The 23,176-nt window shown below is 41.4% G+C and overlaps 1 protein-coding gene across 4 annotated transcripts in view; it reads left to right on the top strand.

Annotated features, from left to right (window-relative positions):
* Positions 1-4,202: 4,202 nt before the first annotated feature.
* LOC139549671 (uncharacterized) overlaps positions 4,203-23,176 on the top strand; it is a 520,909-nt gene continuing 501,935 nt past the window's right edge. For all 4 annotated transcript variants that reach the window (XM_071360357.1, XM_071360352.1, XM_071360344.1 and 1 more), the window contains exon 1: positions 4,203-4,777. In XM_071360357.1, coding sequence (XP_071216458.1) covers positions 4,465-4,777 — 313 coding nt within the window. In that variant the 5' untranslated portion in view covers positions 4,203-4,464. The remainder of the gene's footprint in view (positions 4,778-23,176) is intronic.

Raw genomic sequence — 23,176 nt, 5'->3', positions numbered from 1 at the left:
TCAAACACAGATTCAACCACAAAGACCAGGGAGGTTTTCCAACGCCTCACAAAGAAGTGCATGTGTTGGTAAATGGGTAAAAAAAAGCAGACATTGAATATCCCTTTGAGCATGGTGAAGTTATTAATTACACTTTAGATGGTGTATCAATATACCCAGTCACTAACTCAGTTGCTGGAGAGGAAGGAAACCGCTCAGGGATTTCACCATGAGGCCAATGGTGACTTTAAAATAGTTAGTGTTTAATGGTTGTGATAGGAGAAAACTGAGGAAGGATCAACAACATTGTAGTTACTCCACAATACTAACCTAAATGACAGAGTGAAAAGAAGGAAGCCTGTACAGAATACAAATATTCCAAAACATGCATTCTGTTTGCAATAAGGCACTAAAGTAATACTGAAAAACAATGTGGCAAAGAAATTAACTTTATATCCTGAATACAAAAGTGTTATGTTTGGGACAAATTCAACACATCACTGACTACATATTTTCAAGCATGGTGGTGGCTGCATCATGTAATGGGTATGCTTGTCATTGGCGTCACTAGAGGCGTAACTACAGTCCCTGGTTCTAATCTAATGATCATCAACTGCATCATTTTATGGTTCTAATCCAGGCAGTATCACTTCCAGGTTAAGCGAGCAGTGTGTCAAGATGTGCAGTGCGGCTTGGCAGGGTCGTGTTTCGGAGGACGCATGGCTCTCGACCTTCGCCTCTCCCCCGAGTCCGTAGAGGAGTTGCAATTGGATTTCATGACATTGGTGAAAAAATATATATATAATACACTGGTACTGAAATTAGATTTTTAATCACCTGGCAGATGTGTCAAACTACGTAAACACCTGCAAAGACTTAAGTTAGAAGTGAATCACCTGGCAGATGTGTCAAACCATGTAAACACCTGCAAGACTTCGGTTAGAAGTGAATCACCTGGCAGATCAAACCATGTCAACACCTGCAAGACTTAAGTTAGAAGTGAATCACCTGGCAGATGTGTCAAACTACGTAAACACCTGCAAGACTTAAGTTAGAAGTGAATCACCTGCCTGGACATCCTAAGAAGCACACAGATACCTGCATTTTGAAGTTGATTTAAAACTGACTTCTGACTTGTGAAAACTGACTTCAGGTGATTGAGGGGTCTAGTCTAGATTAAACATCATAGGAAGTTGTATCATGTGGAGGTTTCATTCAAGTCTGTTTAATTAAATAATCTGTTTGTCTTTGACAGGAGAGAGACCAGACTCTTCTTCTGACAGCAGGAAGAGTCCTTCAGGGGAACCAGACCCAGAGACGTCCAAACCAGCAGGACGACATCACTGCTCCCAGTGTGGAAAGAGTTGTACTCAGTTAGGGAGCCTGAAAACACATAAGAGAATACACACAGAAGAGAAGCCTTACCACTGCTCCTTGTGTGGAAAGAGTTTTAGGTGGTTAGGGAGCGTGGAAAGGCATGAGAGGACACACACAGGAGAAAAGCCTTTCCAATGTTCCCATTGTGGAAAGAGTTGTACCCAGTTAGGGAGCCTGAAGGAGCACGAGAGAATACACACAGGAGAAAAGACATACCACTGCTCCCAGTGTGGAAAGAGATTTACCCGGTTAAGGTACCTGAAAGAGCATGAAAGAATACATACAAATACACCGGAGGAGAAGACATACCACTGCTCTCATTGTGGAAAGACATTTTCCCAGTCAGAGTACCTGAAAACACATGAGAGAATCGAGAGGCTGTGTTCTGACTTGTGTTTCTGACTGAGAATTTGTGTTTTTGTTTGGGCTGTCAGACTTGAGAACTTTAATTTACGATTAATCCGTTGTCTGAAAGGGTTAAAAAATACACTGGAAATATCCAAAATACATTCTGTATACCGCTAAAATCTACAATGCCATGTAAAAACAAGATGACATTGTAATGTTTTTAAAATGGTATAACTTCCTTTATTTTTGCTGGACCCCAGGAAGAGTAGCTGCTGCCTTGGCAGGAACTAATGGGGATCCATAATAAACCCCAGGAAGAGTAGCTGCTGCCTTGTCAGGAACTAATGGGGATCCATAATAAACCCCAGGAAGAGGAGCTGCTGCCTTGGCAGGAACTAATGGGGATCCATAATAAACCCCAGGAAGAGTAGCTGCTGCCTTGACAGGAACTAATGGGGATCCATAATAAACCCCAGGAAGAGTAGCTGCTGCCTTGGTAGGAACTAATGGGGATCCATAATAAACTCCCGGAAGAGTAGCTGCTGCCTTGGCAGGAACTAATGGGGATCCATAATAAACCCCAGGAAGAGTAGCTGCTGCCTTGGCAGGAACAAATTGGGATCCATAATAACCCCAAGGAAGAGTAGCTGCTGCCTTGGTAGGAACTAATGGGGATCCATAATAAACCCCCGGAAGAGTAGCTGCTGCCTTGGCAGGAACTAATGGGGATCCATAATAAACCCCAGGAAGAGTAGCTGCTGCCTTGGCAGGAACTAATGGGGATCCATAATAAACTCCAGGAAGAGTAGCTGCTGCCTTGGCAGGAACTAATGGGGATCCATAATAAACCCCAGGAAGAGTAGCTGCTGCCTTGGCAGGAACTAATGGAGATCCATAATAAATACAAACACTTGTATCAATATATTTGTGTCTCTTTACTCTCGGATTCTAAAATGCTAATTAGCATCAAAGTAGATGACATGCAAGACTACAAATCCCTGCAAGCTCCTGCATGTCATCTCTAGCCTACACCTTTCACAGAACAGTTCACAGAATTGTCCATTGAAATAAATATAGACAATTTAATCATTGCTACATAAAGGCCTGATTGGTGGAGTGCTGCAGAGGTGGTTGTCCTTCTGGAAGGTTCTCCCATCTCCATAGAGGAACTCTGGAGCTCTGTCAGAGTGAACATCGGGTTCTTGTTCACCTCCCTGACCAAGGACCTTCTCCCCCGATTTCTCAGTTTGGCCGGGCGACCATCTCTGGGAAGAGTCTTGGTGGTTCCAAACTTCTTCCATTTAAGAATGATGGAGGCCACTGTGTTCTTGGGGACCTTCAATGCTGCATACATTTTTTGGTACCTTTCCCCAGATCTGTGCCTCGACACAGTCCTGTCTCAGAGCTCTATGGACCATTCCTTTGACCTCATGTGAACTGTGGGACCTTATATAGACAGGTCTGTGCCTTTCCAAATCATCTCCAATCAATTGAATTTACCACAAGTGGACTCCAATCAAGTTGTAGAAACATCTCAAGGATGATCAATGGAATCAGGATGCATCTGAGCTCAATTTCGAGTCTCATAGTAAAGGGTCTGAATACTTAAATACATTTGCAAAAATGTGAAAAAAATGTTTTTGGTTTGTCATTATGGGGTATTGTGATGTCATTATGGGGTATTGTGTGTAGATTGATGAGGGGAAAAATATTCAATTTTAGAATAAGGCTGTAAAGTAACTGAATGTGGAAAAAGTGAAGGGGTGTGAATACTTAACGAATGCACTGTATACCTCTGGCAGAGTTTTCTACCATTGGCAGTTTTGTACACAGTCACATGATACGTGGTATAGAAATGTCCAATCATAGGAGAGTACATGGGAGGCACTATACTGTGTGTCTGCAGGTGTCTATCTGGTCAAAACCACTGATACAGGTGCCCCTCCACCCTCTGGTGGGATGAATCATGTCTACAGAGAAACCTAGATTCAAATACTTAGATGTGTGTGTATTGGGTATATGTTGTGAAATTGTTAGATATTACTTGTTAGATATTACTGCACTGTCGGAGCTAGAACCACAAGCATTTCACTACACCCCCAATAACATCTGCTAAACACGTGTATGTGACCAATAAAATGTGATTTGATTTTGATTTGAAATAAATGTCCGATTTATCAAAGGTGCTTTTGGCTGGGGTCAAAATGACTCCAAAGGATTTGAATTTGTTAAAAGTCCATTTTGATACAGAAACACTAAACCATGATTTAGATTTATTAACAACCATTTGATTGTGGGTGTAAAGCTTGTTTTAAATTCTCACTCATTAAACACGAATCAATCAACACATGCTTCTCTTTGAACGGCATAATATAATATTACACTTTTATGAAATAAATGAAAAATAAACTTTTGGTTCCTCAACTGCGTTGCCCACTCCAGTCAGCAGATGGCGATGTGCGCGTCTTTTAGGTTTAGGCGACGCTGCCAGTGTGACGTATAATCTAGTGGACGGGACGCTCCTTCAACAACAACAGCTAGTCAGACACCTCGGTAGCTTTCTAGCAAACATAGCTACAACATTCACCCTCTTTACACTGTTTTGGTGTATATTAGTCGCTGTGTATTAAACATACTTCTGTCGTATGTACTTGTTGGCCCATTTAATTATATATTTACGTTGTTTGTCAGCTAGCTGGTTTGCTAAGTTAGCTTAGAACTAGGCTAGTCGCTAATGCTAACTAGCTAACATCTCCGACCATGAGTTCACTAAGCTACTCTCCTCCTGCTAAAGAAGAGGGGGTCTGCTGGACGGAGAAAGAAGCTTTCGTGAAAGAGGAGGACGAAGAGGAAGCTGTTTCAATACAAAAACAAGTAGAGGGTGAGGCTGTTACCGTGAAAGAAGAAGAGAAAGACGTTTCAGTGAAAGAAGAGGAAGACGAGTTCAGAGTGAAAGAGGAGGAAGTTACAGTAAAAGGAGAGGAGGATGCAGTTTTTGGAGTGAAAGGGGAGGAGGGGGAGATGACTGTCACATTGGAGGAAGAAGAGGAGGTTGGAGATCTGTTTAACACCAGTAAGTACCGTCTCTGCAGTCGTTGAACCAATATGCAGTAAAGGGGTTCTACACTTTAATGTTGTTCTGTAGGAATGGCTGAAGCTACACTGTAACGTGTAGCACATCAAGAGTGGACCATCAACAAAACGTTAACAATTGATCAAATGCATCCAATGACAATGCCTGAAATACTGTAGTCCTCAAATATTCTCCTATTAGATTCGCCTAATATGTTACCAAAACGGGCAGGGAGTACGCTTTGTTATTGTTTCTACTGCTGATTGCTGCCCCCGTTACTCCTCAAGGTCCAAGGACTGTATGTTATTTTCAGAGGTAGACTGGCTCTGGCAGCTAAAATAGTCAAATATTCCATCTAAATGTGAATCCATTCTCAATTGCGATACATTTCTAGAAACATAAATTGCTGTACTTTCATATCAAATCAGAATAATTTCACACAATACTTTCATATCACATCAAATTAAGTAACCAGTTGCAATACCCCAAACGGTAAACCAAATTCGTTTCTCGTAATTTCACCTTCCTTTAGGCTTCTTTTTCTTCTTTGGACTTTATATGGCGGTTGGCAACCAACTTTAAGGTGCATTACCACCATCAACTGGACTGGAGTGTGGACCTCAGTTCATCTTTCAATCACCCACGTGGGTATATACCAAGACAGTCATGAAGAGGGCACAACAATACCTTTTCCCCCTCAGGAGATTGAAAAGATTTATCATGGGTCCCCAGATCCTCAAAAGGTAATACACTGGACTGGGTGACTGGAGTCTCTGACAATTTTGTGGGCTTTCCTCTGACACCGCCTATTATATAGGTCCTGGATGGCAGGAAGCTTGGACACAGTGATGTACTGGGCCGTTCGCACTATATAGACTGTTTTCTCTGCTACCGCACGGCAAGTGGTACCGCAGCGCCAAGTCTAGAACCAAAACCCTCCTCAACAGCTTCTACCCCCAAGCCATAAGACTGCTGAACAATTCATAAAATCACCACCGGACAATTTACATTGACCCCCCCCCCCCCCCCCCTTTTGTGCACTGCTACTACTCGCTGGTTGTTTGTTACCTATGCATAGTCACTACACTCCCCTACCTTCATGTACAGATTACCTCAACTAGCCTGTAACCCCGCACACTGACTCGGTACCGGTGCCCCCTGTATATAACCTCCACACTGACTCAGTACTGGTGCCCCCTGTATATAGCCTCCACACTGACTCAGTACCGGTGCCCCCTGTATATAGCCTCCACACTGACTCAGTACCGGTGCCCCCTGTATATAGCCTCCACACTGACTCGGTACCGGTGCCCCCTGTATATAGCCTCCACACTGACTCGGTACCGGTGCCCCCTGTATATAGCCTCCACACTGACTCGGTACTGGTGCCCCCTGTATATAGCCTCCACACTGACTCGGTACCGGTGCCCCCTGTATATAGCCTCCACACTGACTCAGTACCGGTGCCCCCTGTATATAGCCTCCACACTGACTCAGTACCAGTGCCCCCTGTATATAGCCTCCACACTGACTCGGTACCGGTGCCACCTGTATATAGCCTCCACACTGACTCGGTACCGGTGCCCACTGTATATAGCCTCCACACTGACTCGGTACCGGTGCCCCCTGTAAATAGCCTCCACATTGACTCAGTACCGGTACCCCCTGTATATAGCCTCCACACTGACTCGGTACCGGTGCCCCCTGTATATAGCCTCCACACTGACTCGGTACCGGTGCCCCCTGTATATAGCCTCCACACTGACTCGGTATCGGTGCCCCCTGTATATAGCCTCGTTATTGTTATTCTCATTGTGTTACTTTTTATTATTACTTTTTATTTTAGTCTACTTGGTAAACTTTTTCTTCTTCTTGAACTGCACTATTGGTTAAGGGTTTGTAAGTAAAGCATTTCACAGTAAAGTCTAAGTTGGTGTCTTGACGGATTTGTAAAAAACGGTTTGTCATAAAACACTATATATATATATTTTTAAATGTTGCTGACACCCCTCCCCAGAGGAGTCTCATTATTTGGGATTCATTGCTGATTCCTACCTGTAGCTCACTATGAGGTGTCTAGTGACACAGGTTAAGGTCCCTGTTGGAGATTGGTGGTTGGTAGCGGAGTCGAGGGAACAAGCAGGGTTGGACAGGGCCATGTTATTATCCCACACACAGTCTCTGTGGTTCATATGAACCCCATTCCTGGGAATTAGATTTGATTACAAATCGCCTCTGTCTGTTACCACAGAAGGGTTCCGTCTGTCCCATCTGTCCTGCTTTGTCACCAGTACCTTGACTGGTTGATAGGGGAACCTCCATGCTTAATATAGAAACAGTAATTAGGGGAAAACTGTTTAGTAAACTGAAATAAAATAACAAACCTGTTTGACTCCAAAACTAAAATAGCCTAAAATAATAACCAGCATAAATTATGTTCCGTTTGAATAATTTATATCTTAACTTTGGACAAAAATAGAATTGGGTTTTAAATATATTTTACGTGGGTTTTAAATCTGAACCTGGTGGCTGGTAAATGCTGCCATGGGATGGCAATGTTTCAAATAGACCTAGCTTGTGTATCACTATCACCTGCTATCACCAGAAATACTTTAAGAAATGAGGATATCGGAAACTCCTTTCAATTTGTATTAACAGCTTAAAGAAAAGTACATTGGCATTAATTACCCTCCGTGAACAAGAAGCACAACAATACAAATATTTTCAGAGATAATTAGAGATATTTAACTTGTTCTCTGTAATATCGTATAGCTTTGCAATCGTACCATTACGTATTTTCAAGGAAAATAGGCATGTTTCTCGACTTATACCCTGACTTTAAAAAGATTTTGAAGATAGATTAGATGTTAGATAGATTTTTTTGTTAGATTTTCGTGAGAATTAGGAACTGCGTGTCACAGCATGACAATGTGAGCGCGATTGGTCGACAGTCTCTTGGACGGGCGTTATATACGCTTTGACATTTTCTGGTATAGTTTTTATTTGAAAACGTTTTGTTTACTTGCCTGCCTATTGAATTTGGAATGTACTGTACTGTTCATCTCTGAAACTCACTGAGATAATTCCTTTGATACAGCAGTAGCAATACAGGGAAATAACATCTACAGAAAAGACAGGAATGCTTATGGGGGAGGTGTTGCTGTATACAGTGCATTCGGGAAAGTATTCAGACTTCTTCACTTTTTCCACTTTTTGTTACTTTAAAGCCTTATTCTAAAATTGATTAAAAAAAATGTTTTTCCTCTTTCATTTAGCTAATTTATTTGGCACACCTGCATTTGGGGAGTTTTTCCCATCCTTCTCTGCAGATCCTCTCAAGCTCTGTCAGGTTGGATGGGGAACATCACTGCACAGCTATTTTCAGGTCTCTCCAGAGATGTTAGATCGGGCTCAAGTCCGGGCTCTGGCTATGTCACTCAAGGACATTCAGAGACTTCTACCGAAGCCACTCCTGCGTTGTCTTGGCTGTGTGCTTAAGGTCGTTGTCCTATTGGATGGTGAACCTTTGCCCCAGTCTGAGGTCCTGAGCACTCTGGAGCAGGTCTTTCATCAAGGATCTCTCTGCACTTTGCTCCGTTAATATTTCCCTCCATCCTGACTAGTCTCCCAGTCCCTGCTGCTGAAAAACATCCCACAGCATCATGCTGCCACCACCATGCTTCACCGTAGGGATGGTGCCAGGTTTCCTCCAGACGTGACTCTTGGCATTCAGGCCAAAGAGTTCCATCTTGGTATCATCAGACCAGAGAATCTTGTTTCTCATGGTCTGAGAGTCGTTAAGGTGCCTTTTGTCAAACTCCAAGCAGGCTGTCATGTGCCTTTTACTGAGGAGTGGTTTCCATCTGGCCTCTATCCCAGAAATGTCTGATTGGTGGAGTGCTGCACAGATGGTTGTCCTTCTGGAAGGTTCTCACATCTCCACAGAGGAACTTTGGAGCTCTGTCAGAGTGACCATCAGGTTTTTGGTCACCTCCCTGACCAAGGCCCTTCTCCCCCAATCGCTCAGTTTGGCCGGGTGACCAGCTCTAGGAAGATTATTCAATTTAAGAATGATGGAGGCCACTGTGTTCTTGGGAACCTTTCCCCAGATCTATGCCTCGACACACTCCTGTCTTGGAGCTCTACGGACAATTCCTTCGACCTCATTGTTTGTTTTTTTCTCTGACATGCTCTGTCAACTCTGGGACCTTATATAGACAGGTGTGTGCCTTCCAAATCATATCCAATCAATTGAATTTACCACAGGTGGACTCCGAACAAGTTGTAGATACATCTCAAGGATGATTAATGGAAACAAGATGCACCTGAAAGCAATTTCAAGTCTCATAGCAAAGGGTCTGAATACTTATGTAAATAAGGTATTTCTGTTTATTATCCGTTGTCATTATGAGCTATTGATGACACCCCTCTGAAACAAGATAGCCTAACCATCAGAAAAAAACTGAGTATTTTAGTTTTTTTTTACCTGTTTTCACATTTGTCTTAATTATTCTATTGTGTGTAGATGAATGAGGATTCTATTGTGTGTAGATGAATGAGGATCATATTGTGTGTAGATGAATGAGGATTCTATTGTGTGTAGATTAATGGTTGGTTTCTCAAATGACTGCCTCACCTGGTTCACCAACTACTTCTCTGATAGAGTTCAGTGTGTCAAATCGGAGGGCCTGTTGTCCGGACCTTTGGCAGTCTCTATGGGGGTGCCACAGGGTTAAATTCTCGGGCTATTCCGTATACATCTGGCCCTTCTTTGGACACTGTGTTAACAAACCTCCAAACGAGCTTCAATGCCATACAACACTCCTTCTGTGGCCTCCAACTGCTCTTAAATGCAAGTAAAACTAAATGCATGCACTTTAACCGATCGCTGCCCGCATCCGCACCCCCGACTAGCATCACTACTCTGGACGGTTCTGACTTAGAATGGCTGGCCCTTCGCTACATATTCGTCGCCAAACCTACTGGCTCCAGGTCATCTATAAGTCTTTGCTAGGGAAAGCTCCCCCTTAACTCAGCTCACTGGTCACCATAGCAACACCCACCCATAGCACGCGCTCCAGGAGGTATATCTCACTGGTCATCCCCAAAGCCAACACCTCTTTGGCCGCCTTTCCTTCCAGTTCTCTGCTGCCAATGACTGGAACGAATTGCAAAAATCGCTGAAGTTTGAGACTTATATCTCCCTCACTAACTTTAAGCATCAGCTATCTGAGCAGCTTACCGATCGCTGCAGCTGTACACAGCCCATCTGTAAATAGCCCATCCAACTGCCTACCTCCCCATGTTTTTATTTACTTTTTTTGTTCGTTTGGACACCAGTATTTCTACTTGTCATCATCTGCATATCTATCACTCCAGTGTTAATTTGTTAAATAAAGGTGAAATAAAATAAATAAATAAATAATAAATGTCGTATTCAGAATTTCAGAGATCATTGCTAGAAAGCCATTTTCAAGTCTTTCCATAGATTTTAAAGACGATTTAAGTCCAAACTGTAACTAGGCCACTCAGGAACATTCAATGTCATCTTGGTAAGGTCCTCCAGCGTCGATTTGGCCTTGTGGTTTAGGTTATTGTCCTGTTTGGACAGTTTTTGTATTCAGATCTCTGAAATGCACTCTAACTACGTAACATTTAGTTTCCTTATATTATGCTGGGATAACAGTTTTCATGGGCACAGAAATCCTAAATAATTTCAGAGTTTGCTAAATCCAATGGTTCTAACTGAGAGTCACCTTAACTTTATTGACAACACCCAAATGGATACTGTCATTAATGTGGTTCTTCAATAATTACACATAATTCTTAATACTGTAGCTGTTTAGTTACAGTCACATGTTCAACTATCATCAGAAGATCCAGGAAATCATTTTCTGAATTCCAGTCACATGACAAACATCACGACATGCAACAACAACCAAAGTGCTTCTTCGTTCATTACTCTGGTAAAGACAGTTATGCCGTGCTCCACGTTGGATCCAACATCCCTAACAAATTGATGTTTATAATGTTATTGTCTGCTTGATTTACAGTAGGGTCTCGTTAGTCTGTTTGGACACAGAGATACATACCTCATAATGTGTAGACAACTGTTCCTTGATGGATAGGCTATTGTACAACACACAGAGCTATTTTCCTATATTTGTAGTTAGGTGAAGTTATGGGTCCTACAGTAGGTCTATGTTGTTGTTAGGTGAAGTTATGTGTCCTACAGTAGGTCTATGTTGTTGTTAGGTGAAGTTATGTGTCCTACAGTAGGTCTATGTTGTTGTTAGGTGAAGTTATGGGTTCTACAGTAGGTCTGTTGTTGTTAGGTGAAGTTATGGGTCCTACAGTAGGTCTGATATTGTTTTGGGTCCTAGAGTACACTATGCTAGGCTGCAATAACAACCAAAGTGCTTCTTTGTTCATTACAGGTATATTTGTTTATTAGGTGAAGTTATAGGCCAATTTGGCAAACAGTGTACAAACCCTCATTGTCAGGCTGATGGAAAAGCCAAAGAGCATTTTACTGGTTGAAGTGTTTTTTAAGTACAAAGCGGTTGATTTGTGATGACACAAACGTTATATTAAGCAGGGCATTCAAACGAGTTTTACAATTATAATCTAAAGTAGTGTGAAATGCACTCATAAGCAACCTGGACATGGAGGTTACTCCCCTGAGTTTTCCCCCATTCAGAATACATTGTGAAAAACTAAAATCTTTGCTCACCATTTTTGCTCCAGGCAGATATACTACATCCATAACTAGTGGTTTCCTCATTACCAGATATACTACATCCTTAACTAGTGATTTCCTCATTACCAGATATACTACATCCATAACTAGTGGTTTCCTCATTACCAGATATACTACATCCATAACTAGTGGTTTCCTCATTACCAGATATACTACATCCATAACTAGTGGTTTCCTCATTACCAGATATACTACATCCATAACTAGTGGTTTCCTCATTACCAGATATACTACATCCATAACTATCGGTTTCCTCATTACCAGATATACTACACCCATAACTAGTGGTTTCCTCATTACCAGATATACTACATCCATAACTAGTGGTTTCCTCATTAGCAGATATTCTACATCCATAACTAGTGGTTTCCTCATTACCAGATATACTACATCCATAACTAGTGGTTTCCTCATTACCAGATATACTACATCCATAACTAGTGGTTTCCTCATTACCAGATATACTACATCCATAACTAGTGGTTTCCTCATTAGCAGATATTCTACATCCATAACTAGTGGTTTCCTCATTACCAGATATACTACATCCATAACTAGTGGTTTCCTCATTAGCAGATATACTACATCCATAACTAGTGGTTTCCTCATTACCAGATATACTACTTCCATAACTAGTGGTTTCCTCATTAGCAGGGAGGAGTTTCTGCAACCAAATTGTTTTGCATCGCCCTCCTGCCGCAATTTTACAAACACAGAAAGGGGCCTATATTGGAGACCAAAAGTCACCTGGCACACTGCTTAGGATTTCAACAACTTTAATAACTTATTTCGAGCCTACAATCATCGATGTTACTACTGTGAAAACGAGAAAACAAGACAATTGTCAAATAATTTAACAGGCGTCAATTGTTGTACAACTTCATGGGTATCACCTTTTACCTCAAATTAACAGTGGATTTCTGCTGTTGTGGGCCTTTAACCTTCTGTCTGACATTGTCATTCACACAGGAGAGAGACGGGACTATCGTGGATCCTCTGGGGAGTCTCAACAACATCATGATGCTGACGAGGCAGAGAAGAGTCTCTCCACATCAGAACTCAAGAAACACCAGCAGAGATCCACAGGGAAGAAATCTCACTGCTGCTCTGACTGTGGGAAATGTTGCAAATCTTCATCGGAACTTATAATACACCAGCAAGTACACACAGGAGAGAAGCCTTATAGCTGTGATCAATGTGGGAAGAGTTTTACTCAGTCACGCTCCCTGAAATCCCACCATAGAACACACACTGGAGAGAAACCTTTTGGCTGTTATCAATGTGGGAGGAGTTTTACTCATCTAAGCAACCTGATAGTACACCGGCGGGGACACACAGGAGAGAAACCATATAGCTGTGATCACTGTAGGAAGAGTTTTACTACATCTGGTAATCTAACTATACACCAGAGAACACACACAGGAGAGAAACCTTATGTCTGTGATCAATGTGGGAAGAGTTTTACTCAGCTAAGCAGCCTGACAGGACACCGGAGAACTCACACAGGAGAGAAACCTTATGGCTGTGATCAATGTGGGAAGAGTTTTGCTAATTCTAGCCATCTGACTGCACACCAGAGAACACACACAGGAGAGAAACCTTATAGCTGTGATCAATGTGGGAAGAGTTTTGCTAATTCTAGCCATCTGACTGCACACCAGAGAACACACACAGGAGAGAAATCTTATGGCTGTGATCAATGTGGGAAGAGTTTTACTCATCTAAGCAACCTGATAGTACACCGACGGGGACACACAGGAGAGAAACCTTATAGCTGTGATCAATGTGGGAAGAGTTTTACTACATCTGGCTATCTAACTATACACCAGAGAACACACACAGGAGAGAAACCTTATGTCTGTGATCAATGTGGGAAGAGTTTTACTCAGCTAAGCAGCCTGACAGGACACCGGAGAACTCACACAGGAGAGAAACCTTATGGCTGTGATCAATGTGGGGAAAGTTTTACTTCATCTAGTTATCTGACTATACACCAGAGAACTCACACAGGAGAGAAACCTTATGGCTGTGATCAATGTGGGGAAAGTTTTACTTCATCTAGTTATCTGACTATACACCAGAGAACTCACACAGGAGAGAAACCTTATGGCTGTGATCAATGTGGGAACAGTTTTTCTACTTCTGGCCATCTGACAGTGCACCAGAGAACACACACAGGAGAGAAACCTTATGGCTGTGATCAATGTGGGAAGAGTTTTACTGCATCTAGCAATCTGACTAGACACCAGAGAACACACACAGGAGATAAACCTTATGGCTGTGATCAATGTGGCAAGAGTTTTATTCAGCTACAAACCCTGAAATCACACCGGAGAACTCACACAGGAGAGAAACCTTATAGCTGTGGTCAATGTGGGAAGAGTTTTGGTCAATCTAGCAATCTGACTATACACCAGAGAACACACACAGGAGATAAACCTCATAGCTGTGATCAATGTGGGAAGAGTTTTCTTTCATCTGGTCGTCTGACAATACACAAGAGAACACACACAGGAGAGAAATCTTACAGCTGTGATCAGTGTGGGAAGAGTTTTACTACATCTAGCTATCTGACTATACACCAGAGAACACACACAGGAGAGAAGCCTTATAGCTGTGATCAATGTGATAAGAGATACTCTGATAAAAGATCTCTGATCAAACATCAGAAAATACATACATGAAGAAGTTGTTTCATGATATCAATGAAGTAATGTCAATGAAATGTTTTAACATGTCACAATGTAGAATGTTTTAACATTGTAGAAGGAGTATTTTAATGATGTCACAATGTAGAACCCTAAGCGTTTGTTAAATTGATTTTAGGGAAAAAGAGGAAAAATCCAGGCTCTGAATTGAAAGAGTATTATTTATGAGATTTATCAAAAAGTGACTAACAAAAAAGAGCTGTGTTACACTTACCATGTTGGTGACCCACTTGAATCAAAATGCAACACTTCAAACTGTTTCTGCATATTGGTTATTGATTTGGACACGTTAAAACTGTGTTTTGACATTGCACTATTCCCATTTATCAAAATGTCATTCAAAAGACGTTGAAAATAAGACTATTCCTGACATCCAGTATATGTTCCGTTGTAGTTGAAAGTGAAAGTTGAAAAGATGTCTTTTCGGGTCGATTTTTTTCAATGACTTAAACTGCTTAATTTCAACGTACTTGCAGTCGATACACCTATAATCAATTTTTATTAACAATCTGACATCACTCCAGTATTTCTTGACAACATTCAAATGCTAATTGTCTTTATTCCACTACTGAAGAAGCATGACTCAATTCACCTCATATTTCAAACATTCAGCCTGACAAAAGATACATGTTTTATTATTCCATGCCTCACCATTAAGGTAATTATTGCCAATACATATTAACAAAGGGGTGTACATTTGGTTTTGATATTTCAGATTTACAATTATGTAGCATTTAGTAATCATAGTTATTCATGCAACCGACTTGACATTTTTGGGTACAATTATATTGACATTGTTACCCTGCTTTTATATCCAACAACATGCCTATCTAGTGAACCCTGAAAAGAGAGAGAAGCTCTGCAGTGAGGTGGAAAGTTACTACGGATATCGCAGGAGTTTCCTCTTGAAATCAGACATGTCCGTGGTAAGGACAACTTGGTTGCTGATTATCTCAAGGGTGGGCAGTCAAATAGATTTGTGTTTTGCATTTAGCCAGTGAGTTACCATGATCACAATTTATTTTGACACGTTTTTCTGTGTTGTATATTAGTTTTATCTCTTATTCTTTTCTGTATATATTTTTTAAACTGCACTGTTGGGGGCTCGTAAGTAAGAGTTCCAGTGTTGTATCCGGCACATGTGACTAATACTATTTGATTTGAGTTTTGTTTGGGCTCGTTCCAAGGGGACGAGAGTTCTAGAAGCTAGTGAGTTTTAGGAAGACGAGTTCTAGAAGCTAGTGGGTTTTAGGATTCTATGGAAAGAAAAAGGATTTAAAAAATTATACGATTGCATATTATTATTTAGACATACGTGTTTTTAATTGTTGACAGCCAGTAGACACCATGTTTATATTGTAGAAGGTGAAGCATTGTAGATGATTATGTGAAATGGAAGTTGTAGAGATACTCTGAATGATTGGCTATGAAAAGCCAACTGACATTTACTCCTGAGGTGCTGACCTGTTGCACCTTCGACAACCACTGTGATTATTATTATTTGACCCTGCTGGTCATCTATGAACATTTGAACATCTTGGCCATGTTCTGTTATAATCTCCACCCGGCACAGCCAGAAGAGGACTGGCCACCCCTCAGAGCCTGATTCCTCTCTAGGTTTCTTCCTAGGTTCTTGTCTTTCTAGGGAGTTTTTCCTAGTCACCGTGCTTCTACACCTGCATTGCTTGCTGTTTGGGGTTTTAGGCTGGGTTTCTGTACAGCACTCTGTGACATCAGCTGATGTAAGAAGGGCTTTATAAATACATTTGATTGATTGATTGTACAACTGAATGTGTCTTGGGAGCACTGATTGGTGTCACCTCGTTAGTCAGTATGTGTTACACCTGTGCTGGCTTGTCCATCTCGTTAGTGGGAAGGTGTTTCACCCGAGCTGGTCCAGGTTCTATTTAAGAGTGTCTGGCCCAGTGCTCCAGTTGTCTTGATAGATGTGGAGAGTCAACACCTTTAGTTGCTCCACCTTTTTTGTTTGCTTCCTGTCTTTAAGTTTGGTGTGGGTTTTTCTTTTGTTTTCCTCTTCTTGTGCAGATTTAGTGGGTCTCATGGTGGGTGTCTTTTAGGTCCCAGTTGTTGTTGATAGTCAACTTTCAGTGGACACCCCCATAGTGTCTTTCAGAGCCCCTCCTAAAAAACAAGCTTGTATTTTGGGTTGTGTTGGATATAGCATCATATTGTTTATATTTTAATCAGTCGTTTCCTTAATTCAGTTGTTATTCTTCTGTTTTTTATCCTGTTATGTTTGTTGTGTACTAAATACTTCTGTTTATTTTCTTAGTTTTTTCCTGTGAAGCCATTGTGCTGCATCCATGTCTGACGTGTGCTGTATAAATAAAGCTTGATTTGAAAATATCAACAGACTCTTGGTCCATCTTAGTATGAAAAACAGCATCACTTTTCCAGCCTGCTGAAGGGGCACCAGAGAACACACACAGGAGAGAAACCGTATAGCTGTGATCAATGTGGTAAGAGTTTTGGTCAATCTAGCCAGCTGACATTACACCAGAGGTAAACACCACCCCCGGCTCTACCAGGGGCTTGAGGTGGTCTTCCACGGCTCTGCTTATGTCATGTTCTGTGGCCTTGCCGTTCCATTTCTTGACTGCCCCTGCAACACAGAAATAAACACATTTAGACATATTATATAAAACATTAAAAGTAATGGATATGGAGTATCTATGGACTCAGTAACACCTGGCACCTAAATGTGACTTCTGTCATCCGATCACTCCTAGCTGAATTAGGTTCAGATCTACCAGGATGAGTTTTTGACATAGTCTGGATGCAGTCAGGCCACTGAATATAAATAAGCAAAGTAAAGAGGTGGGGTGAATGGGAAATTAACTTTCATACAGCCAAAAGGGGTGAGAAATTACACCAATATCAGTGGACAATTTGCACTAATGTAAATAAACACAGATGATGGAACATATTACGTGATGAACCACTAAGGGGACATAAATATTTACCATCTAAACCATGTGTGACCTCTCACCTCTCTGGCTGTAGAAGTGTTATTCCTAACCAGTCCCTCAACAGCTCTCTGACTGAGCTCCACCCTCACAGGGTCTTCAGAGGAGAGGAAGGCTGAGGAGGGATGGAAGGATGAATGGATCAGTCAGTCAATAAAGTTTAGAGCTGCTGTCTATGCTGTCTGACAAAATCACTATTTTAGTAGTTAATTAAAGTAAATAAGGCTTTATGACTGCTGAATACCAACTATCAATCACTTAGATCATGTATTTCCAGGTAGAGATACATCCTGGGGACTTCCCTAGCCCATTGAAGTTGACATTTTAAATGGTTAAGTTAGGGGTTAAGGTTAGGGTTTAGGGTAGGGATGTCCCAGATAGCATTGAATCCCAGATAGCATTGACCATTGTGCATTTGTAACCGATGTGAAATGGCTAGCTAGTTACCGGGGTGCGTACTAATAGCGATGGTAACGATGTTTCGTGGGAGGCAGTTGTTGATCTGTGCAGGGTCCCTGGTTCGAGCCCAGGTAGGGGCGAGTAGAGGGATGGAAGCTATACTGTTACACATTTTTCGGTCTCTTTTACGTAGCAGGTGTAAAAGAAACACAGACAAAGACAAGTAGGCACTCAGGTCATTTTGGTCATTGTAGTTTAAAAAAGAAAAAGCATTGAATTATGCCAATCTGTATGTGGGGTTGTTAGAGAAGAACGTGATCGTCAGCCCTAACAATCCATTCTAGCACCTCATCAGGCTCTGAAAAAGGCTTCATTGATGACGTGTTCCTTCTATTCCAGGGGACAGCAGAGGAACTTCATCGATTCCACTCCTTCATCAATACAAGCAGTGAACATCTGAAATTCACCCTCACCTTTGATGCGCATGAAACAAGTTATCTGGACATTTTGACTAAGAGGGAGGGGTGTGGATTTAGCACAGACCTGTACAGGAAGCCGACGGACAGGAATTCCCTGTTACGCGGAGACAACTTCCACCCTACACCCCTAAAAAAGAGCCTCCCCATCAGCCTATACAGTCGCATAAACAGGATTTGTAGTACACAGAAGAGTGACTATGACAAACAAGCCGACGGTCTGGATGAGCGTTTCAGACAGCGGGGTTACCCAGAGGAACGTCTGGATGAGTGTTTCAGACAGCAGGGTTACCCAGAGCAATGGCTGGATGAGTGTTTCAGACAGCGGGGTTATCCAGAGGAATGGCTGGATGAGTGTTTCAGACAGCGGGGTTACCCAGAGGAATGGCTGGTTGAGTGTTTCAGACAGCGGGGTTACCCAGAGGAATGGCTGGATGAGTGTTTCAGACAGCGGGGTTACCCAGAGGAATGGCTGGATGAGTGTTTCAGACAGCGGGGTTACCCAGAGGAACGGTTGCTTGACGCAAGGGATCGTTATAAAAAATACAGTGGTGGAAAAAGTAGGCAAATGTTACTGGAGTAAAGAAAACATTTAAAATGTAATTTTAATTTTTGTAAATTTAAAACAAAACATAACTGTTTGTACTCATACGTAACCAGATCGTGACTACAACTCAGTTACTAAGTCTTTAACCACACTGTGTTGTTACACTGGTGAGTAAAAACTCATGCTTCATACCGTTGAACTTTTTGTCTGAAAATAAAATATACATTTTACTGAACTGCGTCCAGTCAGCAGATGGACTAGATGCCGCCCGTTGTGACTCCGTCAAGAATTCAGCAGAGCAAGTTTGTATGAAGGTCTGGTTATTAAATGGGTTCATAGTTCAATAGTAATATCCTCTAAACCGCTCTGGGGACAAACTTTGCTGCCCTGTTTCCAGTTGTCCACATGGCTGGGAGAACCTATTCAAGTAAGGAAATAGATTTGGAAATGTAAAAACAACGATGTATTATTAGCTAACTAGCTACAGTGAAAGGCTAACTCAAATGACCTGCTAAATGAGCTAGCTAGCTGTCTAACCAACTTCACATACTGTATAGATAGATAGCTGCTAAATGAGCTAGCTAGTTGGTTAGCTAGCTATCTAACCAACTTCAAATACTGTATAGATAGATAGCTAAGTGAATTAAATATCACCAGCTACCTAACTTCATATTAGCTAGCTATCTATTTATCACTGTAAAAAACAAACTCCAAATGCATTTGTAGGTAGCTAGCTAACAGCCATGGAGGGTGAAAGGATAGCAGCCCCAACTGTCAGTGAGAGAGGAGGCTATTCTGGATAGGGCAGGTACTTTAGTGTTGTTCCTGTCCCTAGAAGTGAGGACGGAGATAATAGTAACATAATATTCAGTGTGGTGTAATTTGACTATAATGAAGTCTGTTTCTTGTGAGGTTTTCTGTCCTCAGATAAAGAGCTCTATGGAAGCCAGTCTACATATGAAGAGGTCCCAATGAAGAGCAGTGGTTCTCAGTCCTGGGGACTCAAAGAGGCACATTGTTGTTTTTGCCTCAGCACTGCACAGCTGATTCAAATGATCAACTCATCATCAAGCTTCAAGAGGTATTTATGTATTCATTTGTGATGCTATCCTTGATATGATCCTGTTATTGTCACATGCTACACATGTACATATGTGTGCCCATGCATCTATCAATCCAATGTTATCATGATTTGTTATCAGGGATATTATACTTTAGTAATCCACAATGACCTGGTGATGTAAAAGTCTAATAATTACATTGTCTTCCATATTCCTACAGATACCTTGTAACTGGAGATTCCTTCAAAACGATTGCCTACAGTCGATTGCCTACAGTTAACATGTAGGGCACTGCAAGGTTGGGTGACCAGGGTCATCTGGGACTGCCTCCTGGAGGAATTCAGGTGTGTGAAGGCTACCTGTGTCCTGCGTAACTTCATGAGGATGGACACGAGGACCAGGAGGGGATCTGCAGCTCGCCGCCGTGTCCCAGAGGAGGAGTCTGCTGCTCTGCAGGATGTTTCAAGGATGGGGTCCAACAACGCAGCAAGAGAGGCAATCCGTGTGCAGGAGATCTTCACCTCCTATTTCTTCAAAGAGGGTGCTGTTCCCTGGTAACACCATAGACTACACTATGCACAACCAAAGGCTATTTTAAGAGGGTGCTGTTCCCTGGCAGCACCATAGACTACACTATGCACAACCAAAGGCTCTTTTAAGAGCCATTCACATTGCAATAAGAGTATTCTTCCATTTACTTAGCTATGTCAACTGCAGTTATTCAATTCATAGTTTCTCTCCCTTTGATTTCTACTTCTCGGGTGAGGGTGCTGTTTAGGTAAGGGTGTGATGTCTGTGCAAAAACAAAACAGGCTATTTTAAACCACCCATATTGAAGAAATTTAGAGCAATTAGACACCCTATAACCCACACCTACACACTCATGTATCAATCTGATTGATGGATTGTGTTGTGCAGTAAACAGGCTCAGGTGTATAACTGTGGCTCCTTCCACCTTCAAAGAATAGGCAAGAGGGCCAACCATGGAGATTAGTAAGACACTTCATTATTTCTATAACTACGCTATATTGTTTGTTTGTCCTTGTGTGTCCGTTCATGTTTTTCAGCATAAAGTACTCTGCAGCCACTTAGTGTGGTGGACACCAGGTGAGGCCACACACAGATTCCTGTTGAACACTGTCACTTTAACTACCTTATTTTCTCAATAACAGTCTCTCTCCTTCACTTCATCCCTCTCTCCCCTTCTCCCTAAATCCTCTAGGTTATATCAGCTGTGTCGGTGAACCACTCCTGCATCTGAACAGGCTACATCGAGGGCACAGCATGATCAGAGGTGAGGGGTCATTTGGTCAGGTCAACAGGAAGTATTATTAAAGAGATGCTTTACATTGAAATACAGATAGATGCAGTAGTCCCAGAGTTAATGATCCAAGGTCAGTTTATATTATACAGGAAGTATTATTAAAGAGATGCTTTACATTGAAATACAGACAGAGATGCAGTAGTCCCAGAGTTAATGATCCCAGGTCAGTTTATATTATACAGGAAGTATTATTAAAGAGATGCTTTACATTGAAATACAGATAGATGCAGTAGTCCCAGAGTTAATGATCCAAGGTCAGTTTTGCATTTCACCTCCTGATTGATGACTAACAATGTCAGAATAAAAAATAAAAACACAAGGCTTAAACATGCTCTCTCTCTCCATCTGTCTCTCGTCTGCAGATATGTTTTGATGTGAGAGGATGCCAACCCCCAGTCCCATCATCGCCACCTCACCTGCTTTTAAGATAACCTTTGGGCCGACTAGAGACACTATTATGTAATTGTGATGAACTGAGAGAATATTTATGTAGCACTGTGATTCATTAATCATGTGCTGCCTTCCCTGCTCCTATGTGCTTACCTCTTTCCCTTTGTCTTTTACACCTCTCTCACCTCCTCTTTCATAATGCACAACAGATGTGCATTGAAGTACAGATTGAACTTGTATTTATAACACTTGGATAATGAGCTTTTCAATAAAGCGTTTCACATTCTCTACTGGTTGAAATGAAGTGTAATGTGATGAAATACTCCACCTATCCTGTGTTTATCAGATCAATGCAGATGAAGGGCATTAGATGTTGAGATGAACCGGTGTTGGAGTATTTACATGATGCATAGGAAGTGTAGTGTTCTGTTTTTAACATTATATTTCTGTATATATGAATTAACTAGTTAAATCCTGTTTCTAGTCTATTAGTTACAATGTGTAACCATTGATGTCCCAGGACCAAGATTGGTAAACACTGTTGAAGTGTATAATTGTAATACATACATGAAGACACAGTGTCATTCAAAGACTGGAATTTGATACTCCTGGTATTGGATATGACTGAAAAATCATCTCAAAGACATTCATACCTAAACTGCACCTTTATTTGCCAAGGTACAGTACATGATCAGTGAATATATTAAATGTACAGGCTACAATGTGGGGATCTCATGCATGGTAATAACTACATGTATATACGACTTGCATCCTTGGCACAACATGATATTATATTCTACTCAATCCATAGGCTTCATTAATGTCATTCAGGCTGTTTTGAAGTTGATACAACTGGCTATGATAGCTGAGGTTCATAGCTAGGTTCTGAACTAATATGTATACCAAACGTTTGGGTCCATACACAGATCGGCTAGATAGCTAGCTACACATCCATGGGCATACAGGGATTTTAATCATCCACTGCACAATAAGCAAGAACACAGCTAGCTACGTGATTTCATCTATCTGCATGGCAAATATCAGCAAGGAAAGCATACAAAATTGTACATTCAATTTGCAGTAAATTCTTCAGCTAGCTAGATTCGATACATCCACTGTTTCACAAAACGAAAGCCTGGTTTGCTGGTTGTTTCATGAGTCCCTAAAACAACCAGAATTACAATTTCATACTCATGTCACAACACCCATAAAGCTAGTCAGCTAGCTGGCTAATGTTAGCTAGTCAGCTAGCTGGCTAATGTTAGCTAGTCAATTTTTGAAAATGAACTTTATGATAAAAAAAATGCATAATCGTTTGTCTCTACATTAACTAACATTCCTGTCAACTGTGCATGTTTTTGCATGATTCGTTTTGACGTTATAATACCTTACATTTGCTTCCATCTTAGTACTGTTGTCCACCATCTTTGATCCAGTTCAGTTCTGTGTAGTGGTACCCCTCTCTCCTAGTATTTATTTCAGCCATCTTTGCTGAAGAAAGTCCAACAATCACAAGCGCAGCAGCAGCTTCCCCCGGTCCTAGGTGCCGGCCCGGTAAGAAGTTTAAGATGCGATGGAATGGTTGACGAAAAAAATAAATCACAGAAAAAATATATAGACTGATATTGATTTATTTAGGGGGGGGCTAATTAATATTTTAGTTCTGGTTCCTACCCTTTAACTTGTTGTCTGAAAATTAAATATACATTTTACTCAACTACCCAATCCAGTCAGCAGTTGGCGGTGT

This window comes from Salvelinus alpinus, chromosome 2 (genome assembly GCF_045679555.1).
Source record: "Salvelinus alpinus chromosome 2, SLU_Salpinus.1, whole genome shotgun sequence".
NCBI lineage: Eukaryota > Metazoa > Chordata > Actinopteri > Salmoniformes > Salmonidae > Salvelinus > Salvelinus alpinus.
This window is presented reverse-complemented; position numbering and strand designations above follow the sequence as displayed.